Source organism: Corvus moneduloides, chromosome 10, assembly GCF_009650955.1.
Source record: "Corvus moneduloides isolate bCorMon1 chromosome 10, bCorMon1.pri, whole genome shotgun sequence".
NCBI classification, from domain to species: Eukaryota; Metazoa; Chordata; class Aves; order Passeriformes; family Corvidae; genus Corvus; species Corvus moneduloides.
The window spans coordinates 28,352,138-28,362,308 of record NC_045485.1 but is presented as its reverse complement, the minus strand read 5'-3'; the positions used below and the strand labels follow the sequence as shown (position 1 = coordinate 28,362,308).

The 10,171-nt window shown below is 55.1% G+C and overlaps 2 protein-coding genes across 2 annotated transcripts; both read right to left on the bottom strand.

Annotated features, from left to right (window-relative positions):
- Nucleotides 1-1,190: 1,190 nt before the first annotated feature.
- CCDC166 (coiled-coil domain containing 166) lies at nucleotides 1,191-3,339 on the bottom strand. The gene is made up of 3 exons (XM_032118918.1): nucleotides 3,304-3,339; nucleotides 2,931-3,025; nucleotides 1,191-2,141 (listed from the first exon to the last, which is right to left on the bottom strand). The coding sequence occupies exons 1-3, from the start codon at nucleotides 3,337-3,339 to the stop codon at nucleotides 1,211-1,213; spliced, it is 1,062 nt and encodes a 353-aa protein (XP_031974809.1). The 3' UTR covers nucleotides 1,191-1,210.
- A 1,055-nt stretch (nucleotides 3,340-4,394) lies between these two features.
- LOC116448563 (NAD(P)(+)--arginine ADP-ribosyltransferase 2-like) lies at nucleotides 4,395-5,614 on the bottom strand. The gene is made up of 2 exons (XM_032119146.1): nucleotides 4,830-5,614; nucleotides 4,395-4,500 (listed from the first exon to the last, which is right to left on the bottom strand). Exons 1-2 carry the CDS (start codon nucleotides 5,611-5,613, stop codon nucleotides 4,421-4,423), a joined length of 864 nt encoding a protein of 287 aa, XP_031975037.1. The 5' UTR covers nucleotide 5,614; the 3' UTR covers nucleotides 4,395-4,420.
- Nucleotides 5,615-10,171: the final 4,557 nt, after the last annotated feature.

The following is a 10,171-nucleotide window of genomic DNA, read 5'->3' as shown; positions in this document are numbered from 1 at the left end:
CAATGCATACAGGTGCTTCAGTAAGCTCAGTCAAGCATTCCATGATTACCGGATTCACCTGAAACTGGTTCTGGTCCATTCCTGTAGCTGTCACTCCTGCTTCCCCCCACCTTTCCCAGTGTGGAAACACTTTTTTCCAAGTCCCTTTGATGTGAATAATTAATCACCAGCTGGAATCCTGCATCTGGACACCCCATCAGAGTGTTCTTCCCACTTGGTAGATGGGCAGGAAGAGCCCAAATCACTTGGGAAGCGACAGCCTGAAGCAAAGCAGCTGCACAAGGAGGTTGCTCAGTGTCTCACTGGTGCTTGGACAGGCTCTGTTCATATCAGCTTCATCTCAGGTAAATGGTTCAACTTGGCGGGAATAAGGGAAGATCCTGATTTGTCAGTGTTTTGCTGTGTGTACTGCCTGGTGTGGAGATCTTTGTTTCCATGGTTGTTGGGAGAGGCAGTTGGAATAACAGGGCTGGCATTGCCAACACATGAGTGCCCTGTCCTTCCAAACTCCCACCTGGCAGGGGGAGACTGGGCAGCACTGGTGAGTTTGTGTGGGTGCTCCAGAGAGTCCTTTACCTGCAGCCAAACCCAAGGGCTGGCTGAAATCATCACAGTTTACAGCCATGGATGTTGTTTTAGGGGTCTATTTTGTATGAGCTGATTACCAGGCTTTTCCCTGGCAGTTGTGTGGGGAGTGACCACAGAAGCCTTTGTTGGTCTGACAATTATACCTGGATCTCAGCCAGAGCCTGGAGCAGAGCTCCAGCTCGATCCCACCTGTTCCCAATGACATCAGAACTCCTGGGGATTGTCCCTGGGACCTCCCTCCTGCAGAGCCCAAGAGCTGCCGCTGCGGGCACAGGTCTCTCTCTCATGAGCCATTTGCACTGAGAGCCATAATTTCATGGAATTCTGGAATGGTTTGGGTTGACGGGACTGTAAAGCCCACCCAGTCTCACCCCACTGCCATGGGCAGGGACACCTTCCACTAGACCAGGTTGCTCCATCCAACCTGGCTTTGAACCCTTCCAGGGACGGGGCAGCCACCACCTCCCTGGGACAGAAGGAGAACATTGATATGGATCTAGTCCATAAATATATTCTATGGATCCTTGTGACCAGAGGTCAAACCCCTCCGTGCTTCCACTGCCAAAAGGATTTGGTTGCTTCCACGTTTATTTCCTCCAGGTCACAGACAGGCGGTTTGGGGTCAGTGGCCACCCCTGGCGGGTGAGTGCAGCAGGCGGTCCCAGCGGCGCCGTGGGCCTCGTGCTGGTGTGAGCAGTGCTGCCTGCTGGGCGCACTGGTGCTCCCGGAGCAGCTGCTCCTGCTGATCTTGCAGCCGGATTTTGGCGTCCTTGAGGAGCTGGCAGTGTTGGAGGAGGCCGAGCAGCTCCTGGCGCAGGTGCCCATTCTCTGCTTTCACCTGCTCCACGTGCTGGATCAGAGCTTGGAGCGCCACTTCCTGTGCTCTGCAGGTGAGCTCCTGCATCCTCTGGTGGAATTCCTGCTCACAATCAGCCTTTTCCTGCAGGAACCTGCTCCTGATGGCGTGGGTTTCCTCAGCACACCGTATCCTGGTGACTCGCAATTCTTTCTCCAGCGCCTTCACCCTCTGCTCCGCCTGGACTAACAGGTCCCTGTACGGCTCCAGCTCCTCCAGTTCCGTGTCCAGGAGTGCAACCTCGGCCTCCGTGTCCTGCAGGGAGCTCCTCACCTCCTGCTCCTTCACAGCATACTGTGGGATCAGCTCCTCCTTCTGCGCCTGGATTTGGGCCAGATCCCGGCAATTCTGGTCGTTCAGGGTGATAACCATATGCGAGGGGTCCTGGCTGCACTTTGCTGTGCAGGACAGGTAAGCCTGGTTCTGCTCCTGACTCCCCTGGGCTTCCTTTTCCAGGCATTTGTTTCCCTGCAGGAGCTGCTCCGCTCTTCCCAGGTACATGTCCAGGTGTTCTGTGAGGATCCTGCATTCCTCCTGCAGGTACAGCTTCCTCTCCTGGGGGGGGTTTTCCATGTCACTTATTTCTTTGGGTGTCTCTCCATCCTTGGTCCCCATTCTTTGCTTGTTTTTCCCAGCAGTCACGGCGTCTTCTTTCCCCTTGGATTTGGATGCCCTTTCCCAACCAAGCTGTAAAAAACTGGAACAGAAGGAAAAAAGGCCAGTTCAGAGCAAATATTTTTGCTGCAGTTCTTCCCTTGTGTTTCCAACTGGTTCTTCCAGCAGATCAAATGTTTGACCCAAAACTGTTTGGGGTGGAAGCGCAGGTGCCATACCTGGATTTGCATTTCCCATCCTGAATTGCCTCAGGAGAAAACCAAAAATGCGCATTTTTTAAGATTTCTCTTTTTTGCCATATAATGCTAGGATATTCCTAACAGTTTGGAGAGTTTGGAGGAAAAAGTGCAAATATGCCCCGTTCCTCCCTCACTGATTCCAGTGTCTGAAAAGGCATCCCAAACCAGTATCTCCTGTCCCAAACCAGTATCTCACATCCCAGTTTCAGGAGATTCTCTTTTAAAAAATATTCATCAGCATTATTTTAATGAGATTCACGTTTTTTAACACTTTTTAAGCATTAATTTCAGGATTGACTGAATTTATGAACTCTTTATTCCAGTGTAGAATGCTGGAATTCAGGATTTAGAGCCAGAGTCTGACAAGTCTGATAGTTTTAGTGAATATTTTTAATTAAAAATTCTCATTTCCTAATACAATTCATGTCAATTTTTAAGGAAAAAAAATGCAGAATTCCAGGAGATGGGTGAAAAACAGAATAAATCCACTAAAATCCCTGCACAGGCTGCACTGATGCTGGAATTTTGGGGGGTTGGTGCAGGGGATGTGTGAGGGTCAGAGAATTCCCAAATCCCCGTGGGAAAAGGACAAAGTTGGGATTGTACAAACTTTGGGATTTTAAGGCACTGACCTTCCCTGCTCCCAGGTTTTCCAGCTGCTTCCCTGGTTCCACTGCTTCTGGTTTGCTGCTGGCCAGACTGGTCCTGGAGCCCAAGTGTTTGGGAGCTGTGTCCATGGAGATGAGGAGTGAGATCACAAGGGGGAGGTCCACAGTGAGTCCCTGGGAAACTGCAGTGGGTTCCCATCCCCAGTCAAGTTCCACAGTGGGATCTGATCCCCGAGGAAGCTCTGCAGCAGGATCCCATTCCCTGGGAAACTCTGTCACCAGCACCCCCAGATCCTTTTCCAGATTTCCAGCCACTCTGCCCCAAGCCTGGAGCCTTCCATGTGGTCATTGTGACCCCAGGGCAGGACCCAGCACTTGGCCGTGCTGACCCTCACACCATTGACCTCAGCCCGTCGATCCCATCCCATCCCATCCCATCAATCCAGCCTGGCCAGATCCCTCTGCAGGGGGATCCAGGATAAGTTTGGTCAAGGCATGTGGCTGATGGAAGGAGGCAGGAGGCTGTGCCAGTTCCTAAAGGTGACAGCTGGGTCTCCAAACCCTCAGCTTTTCCTGGGATCCCAGCTCCCAGGGCAGCATGCAGGATTGAATTTAGTAGGATTTATAGAATTTATGTATCTGGAGCAGTTAATGATTATTTTAGTGTTTCTTGAAAACCTTGGGAACGGGATGTGTGGAAAGATGGATGCTGAAATAAAAAGCTGTTTCCGCTTTCATAGAGATGGTGGCCAAAATCTGCAGGAAACAAGAGGAGTTTTGTTATAACATGAGGTGGAAAACTGGGAAATAAAGCTGAGAGGTAGGGGAAAAAAAAGGATGGAAGGAGCAGCCAAAATATGGCAAAAAGCTGAAATGGATTTCTTATTCTTGTTCCATATTATCATGGAATCCTGGGACGGTGGTGGGTTGGAGGGACTTTACAGCTCATCTTGTTCTGCTCTGTGCCATGGGCAGGGACACCTTCCACAGGACCAAGCCCTGTCCAACCTGACCTTGAACACTTCCAGGGACGGGGCAGCCACAGCTTCTCTGGGCAGCCTGTGCCAGGGCCTCCCCACCCTCACAGGGAAGGATTTCTTCCCAATGTCCCATCTAATCCTGCCCTCTGGCAGTGGGAAGACATTCCCCCTTGTGCTGTCCCTCCAGGCCCATGTCCAGAGTCACCAGAGCAGGGTCAGGTGGAGAAAAATGAAAAGGAGACTCATGGATTGAGTTAGAACCAGTTTAATAATTCGAAAGAAAATTTAAAAATATGGGAAAGGAGAAAAAAAGTCAAAAAGAGAAGAAAATCCCCACTGTGCCCCTCTTTCCCCAACCCACACAGCTGCAACCCGACACCCCAGCCATGGCTCAGGGAGGGTGTCCACAGGGCTTGTCCAGTGTCCACCCTTTGGGGGGGGCTCTCTGTGCCCCCGGCCAGTTCTGCCATCCTGGTGACGCCAGTGGCTCCATCCCTGACACCTTGTCTTCAGCAGCCGTGATGACCTCATGGCTCAGGGGATGCTGGTGACAGCTGCCAGCGCTGCCAGGAGGAGTCCAGTGAGGCCTGGGGGGTCTCTGGGGACACTTCTGCCTGGGGAGGCCAGAGAAGGGGGTCAGGGGGTTTGTGCAAAGTAGAGTAAAAACTAGAAATCCCTCATCTTGGGGTGTGAAATAGTGCTGCCCCCAGGAAACAAGCCCACCATTGGGACAACACCATGACATCCCATCCTATCCTATCCCATGCTCTCCTGTGCCAGGCCGTGCCGTCCCAGGAAAGCTGCTGGAGCCATGCAATGCCACACACCCAAAGCCCCGCCACCTCCCTCAGCTGCCCCACCACAAACTCTCCTGCCCCAACAGAGCTGGTGCCCTCGTGCCCCCCACACCCAGCTGCAGGTGTCCCCACGCCAGGGACGTCACCTCGGAACCACGCGCAGTTGTATTTGCTGTGCACGCCATGGGAGCGGAGGTGGATGTAGATGTCGTCCCCTTGGTGGGTGATATTGGTGACCTTGAAGGTCTCAAAGGGTGGGATGAGGACCTCCTCCTCCTCGGGGTAGTTGGAGAAGTACCGGATGTCAGCACCGTGGCAGGTGTCCACCTCAAAGGTGGTTCTGGTGCCGTAGGACTCGCTGACATTTTTCAGCAAGGAGGCGGAGGCGAACTGGCCAAAGCGGATGATCTGTCCGATCCTGCTGGTGAAGCGGATACCATCGATACCCCGGTACACGTGGAGGCAGTGGGGGTGGCCCTGGGCACCCCGCAGCTCACTCAGGGCCTCGGTCAGCAGGAAATGCAGCACCTTGAAGTGGAAGGTGTCCAGGTACTCCCGTCGGGAGCGCCCGGCCACACGCACAGCCCTGTTGAACTCCAGGTACAGGCCCTCCTCCATCGTGTAGGCCAGGAGGGCGATGGCCTGTTCCAGCTGCAGCAGGAAGGGGCGGCCCAGGTAGGGGCGGCTGCCCCATTTGGCTGCGGCCCTGTTCCAGGCCTCGGCGTAGTCATCATGGGGGACAAACTCCGTGAGGGTTGGCAGCACCCTCACCATTTTGAAGTGGCAGCGCAGGTACTGGTCATCGAAGGAGTTGGGGGCCGTGTCCAGTGCAATCTTCTTGATGGCACTGCTACGGTCCCACCAGTGCAGGTGGATGCTGGTAGCCAGGGTCCCAGCCAGCAGCACCAGCACCAGTGACAGGAGTTCCATGGTGGGCAGAGACTCCCCAGGGACCCCTCGGACTCTGCAGGGACTCTGGGGGGGATGTGGGCAGTTCCTCTGTGAGGGGCTGAGGAGGTGGGGAGGGAGAGAGGGGACAGCCCAGGGAGAGGGGGATACCCCAGCTGCATCTCTGGCCAGGAGCCCCCCAGCCATGTCCCAGTAGTGCCCTGACCCCAAGCCTGGTCCCATGGGCTGCTGTCCCCCACACATCCAGCATCCCGGCCTGGTCCCCACAGCTCCATGGCATCACTCCCAGGACCCTGACCCAAAGTGTTACCTGTGCCCTGTGGTGGGTGCAGGGTCTGGGTGCTGCTCTCAGTCCACCCCTGCACTCCTGGACAGGGGACATGTGGTTCCTCTGGCATTTTATAGCTGAGATAGCTGGGCTTGGATCCAGACACTCTCCCTGCTCCTGGGAAATTTTACTGTTTCCCCCACAGGACTCAGAGAAGCCACTGTCCCCTCTAGCCCCTGGAATGGGCAGGAACCCCCTGATAAATCCTCTCAGCCCCCACCCAGGTGTGGTGGGTTGAAATAATTCAGCAAAACCACAAGCAAAAACAAAAGGTTGCAAAAGCAAAGGCAAAAAAATAAGATTTTATTCTCTACTTCCCATGAGTAGGTGAAGTCCAGCCGCTTCCCAGAAAGCAGGGCTCCAGCACTTGGAGCCGTTTCTTCAGGAGGCAAATATTGCAAATAACAAATTTCCCCCACTTCCTCCTCCTTTTCTGAGCTTTTGTATCTGAGCCAAGGTCATGTGCCCTGGGCTATCCCTGTGGTCAGCTGGGTCAGCTGTCCTGGCTGTGTCCCCTCCCAAGGCCCTGGCCTGACAGATGGGAGCTGGAATGTTGGGGAGATGATGCTGGTGCAGTGCCAGCCCTGCTCAGCAGCACCAAAGCACAGGGGTGTCATTGGTACCTGCCCAGGTCCCGCTGCCGAGCCCAGCTGGGAGGGCTGCCAGGGGAACAGGAGCTCCAGCTCAGTCACTCCCAACACACCAGGGTGAGGGAAGGTCCCACTGTGGGGCCAAGGGGCACCAGGAGGGAGAGATGGAGGGGACAGAGCCCAAGATGGACTGGGGCAGGACCTGGGGATCCCCCGGTGCTCACCCTGTCCCCAGGCTCAGCTCAGACTCACTGCCTGGGTGAGTTTATGGCAGCAGAATCCCTTGAAGTTCTCAACAGTTATTGATTAACTTGAGTTTAGGCTCTGCAGAGCCTAAACAGGATCAGGACAGGCCAGATTGATGGGCCAAGGCCTAGGGGATGAGGTTCATTTGGGCCAGGTTCTGGGTCCTGCCCTTGTGTCACCACAGCCCCCTGCAGAGACCTGGGCCTAGGGCAGAGCTGCTGGAAAGCTGGAAGAGGACCTGGAGGTGCTGGTGACAGTGGCTAAACAGGAGCCCAGGTGTGCCCAGGTGGGCAAGAGGCCAATGGGACCTGGCTGGTATCAGCTGGAGTGTGGCCACAGGCCCTGGCCAGGCCTGTGCTGGGCACTGTTTAGTCACCTCCAATCCTGGGTCAGTTTTGGGCCCATTCCAACTAAGAAGGACATTGAGGGGCTGGAATGTGTCCAGGGAAGGGCAACAGTGCTGGGAAAGGGTCATCCAGCCTTTCCAAACCCCTCTGCAGAGGTTCCTGCCCTCCTGCAGATCCATGCTCCTGGCCAGCCTGGTGTTCTCTGTGAGCTGGCTGAGGTGCCCTCAAGCCCCTTGTCCAGAGCATTGATACAGACATTGAACAGGACTGGCCCCGGTACTGAGCCTAGGGAATCCCACTGGTGTCCGGCCCCAGCTGGATGTAGCCCCATTGCCCACCACTCCCTGGGCCCAGCCATGAGCCATCGAACAGTGCACCTGTCCAGGCCAGGAGCAGCCAGGTTCTCCAGGAAAATGTTGTGGGAAACGGTATCAGAGCTTTACTCGAGTCCAGGCAGACACATCCACAGCCTTTCCCTCAGCCACTGAGAGGGTCACACTGTCACAGAGGGAGATCAGGTTGGTCAGGCAGGACCTGCCTGTCACAACCCTGAACTGGCTGGGCCTGATCCCCGGCTTGTTCTGCACGTGCTGCGTAATGACACTTGGGATGATCTGTTCCGTGGCCTTCCCAGGCACCAAGGTCAGGCTGGCAGGCCTGGAGTTCCCTGGACCCTCCTTCTGGCCGTGCTTGTGGATGGGCATCACACTGGCATCTCCAGTCATCTGGGACCTCTCTGGGCAGCCAGGACTGATGATAAACAACGGAGAGCAGCTGGGCAAGCTCTCCCTCGAGAGACACATTTTATCAAACCTCTGAGCCTTATGCAGAACTGTAATTCTTGTCTTTGTCCCTGCCATGATCTTGCACCTCTGCTGAGGCTTAGGTAGATCAATGAAACCATTCTCAAAGCATCATGGGTTTGCTCCATTGTACTGCCCCTCCATTTATAGGAAACAGGGGACCATCCTATACTTGTATAAATGCTCAGAGCTGGCCTGAAAATTTAAATTTCATCTGTCTAATTCCTAATGGCCAATTCATTGTCTCTCACACAGATCCTGCTGTCACGCCCATATTTCCTGGCTCCCTTGATGATTTCTGACAGGGCACGACACCAGCTGATGCATCACTCCAGGTACTGCCCCAGAAATAATAATTGGTATGAAGTCACAGGTTCGTGTTCCATGTGGCAGGATTGCTCTATTACAGGATTGCTGTGACAGACACAGCAGGATATCTCTGATACAGACACTGCAGTTGAGGCAAATGAAAGCTCGATAAACCCAAATGTTTAAAAATGGAATGCCAGGACAAGGGGGAATGGCTTCCTACTGCCAGAGGGCAGAGATGGCATACTGAGAAGAAATCCTTCCCTATGAAGGTGGGGAGACCCTGACCTGGGTTGCCCAGAGAAGCCGTGGCTGCCCCACCCCTGGAAGTGTTCAAGGTCACGTTGGACAGGGCTTGGAGCAACCTGGGCTAGTGGAAGGTGTCCCTGTCCATGGCAGGGGCATGGAACTGGATGGGCTTCAATGTCCCTTCCCACCCAAACCCTTCTGTGATTTCACAACTTCATAAATTCCTTTCTTCCCAGTTTCACAGCCTCTGCCTGTGGTGGACAGTGAAGCTGAAAGGACAACTTTCCCCTCCTCCTGCCTGCACAAGGACCAGTCCCCCACCAATGTTTTACCAGTGCCTCACCAGTGCCTCAAGCTCTGGTGTCACTCAGGCATTGGTCACTTTCTGCTCATTGCAGGATTATTTCTGACTCTGCAGTCTGAGAAATACAGTATCTTTCCTGCCCTGGGTTGATGTCCCAGGTGTCCCAGGCTGTTCCTGGGTTGTGCCCAGTGTCGCACAAGTGTGGGTGTGAAGAGTTGTCATAGTCAGACTGTGAGGAAGGAGGATCTGATCTCTGAAAGAAAAATGAGAGAAAAATGAGGTAAACAACCATGGCAGGAGCTGGTGGAGAGCTGGGTGCAAGGCGAAAGGAGCTGGAACGGAGAATTGCATCTGGAGAGGAGACGGTCTGAGGGCCATGTGACAGCGCTGGGATAAGAGATAGAGCAGGGTTAAACTTCAATGAGGAGAAACTGGACAGGAAAGATAAAGAGTGACAAAGCAGCCAGGAAACTGTGAAAGCAGTAGGGGATAGAACAGGGAGGACTGCAGTGTCCTGGGACAGCTCAGAGGCAATGATTCCCTTTGCATTTTGGCTTTTATCACGAAGCAGCACCTGGGTGCTGTGTCCCAGAACAGACATGTGTGGGCTTTAATCCATCTGTTGTGCCCTGTGCAGGGAGAAGGGATGGAGGCGGCTGCTCATTGTTTCTCTTGTGGCAGAGCTTTCTCCAGCTTCACACTCCAGGAGTCCTCGATTCCTGTTCCATGCATGAGCATTGACTGAGCTCTATCCACGAGGACCCGTTTCATGCTCCTGGTTGCCTTTGTGCACAGTCTCTGGTCCCACCAAGTTTCTACAGGAGAAATGCTGCTCCACGACAGAATTTCACGCCGCGGCAGGGGCTTTTTGCAATGTGTTTTCCTAAATCCGATCCCCAGATCTGGCACCTGCCAGTGATGCATGTCCGTGTGTGTCCGCCTGTGTTTGTGTCTGTGTCTCTGTGCCTACCCATGAGTTACTGAGGGAACCCCCAGACCCCGCTGTGCAAACACATTCGGGCTCGTTCTTCTCTCGGGATGTTCTTCCTCCTGGATGTTTTCCGAGAGGCGGGGGTTGGCGGCTCCACGGGGATGGTCCCACTGCCGGACGCGCCTCCGGTCCATCTCAGGGCTGCGGCGCCGGCCCCCGGGGCGGTGCCGGGCGGCGGCGTGCGGGGCGGGGCGGGAGCGGACTCCATTTCCCAGGGACTCCGTTTCCCAGGGACACCCGCGGAGGGCGGCGCTGCCCCGGGCGCAGTCCGGGAGCGGCACCGGGAGCAGCTCCAGGCCAGGGCGGAGGGAGCGGAGCGGAGCGGGGGCGCTGCCGCAGCGGGAGCGCGGCCGCCGCTCGGCGCAGCCCGGCCCGGCCCCCGCACATCCGGGCGCTCCCGCAGGCCCGGCCC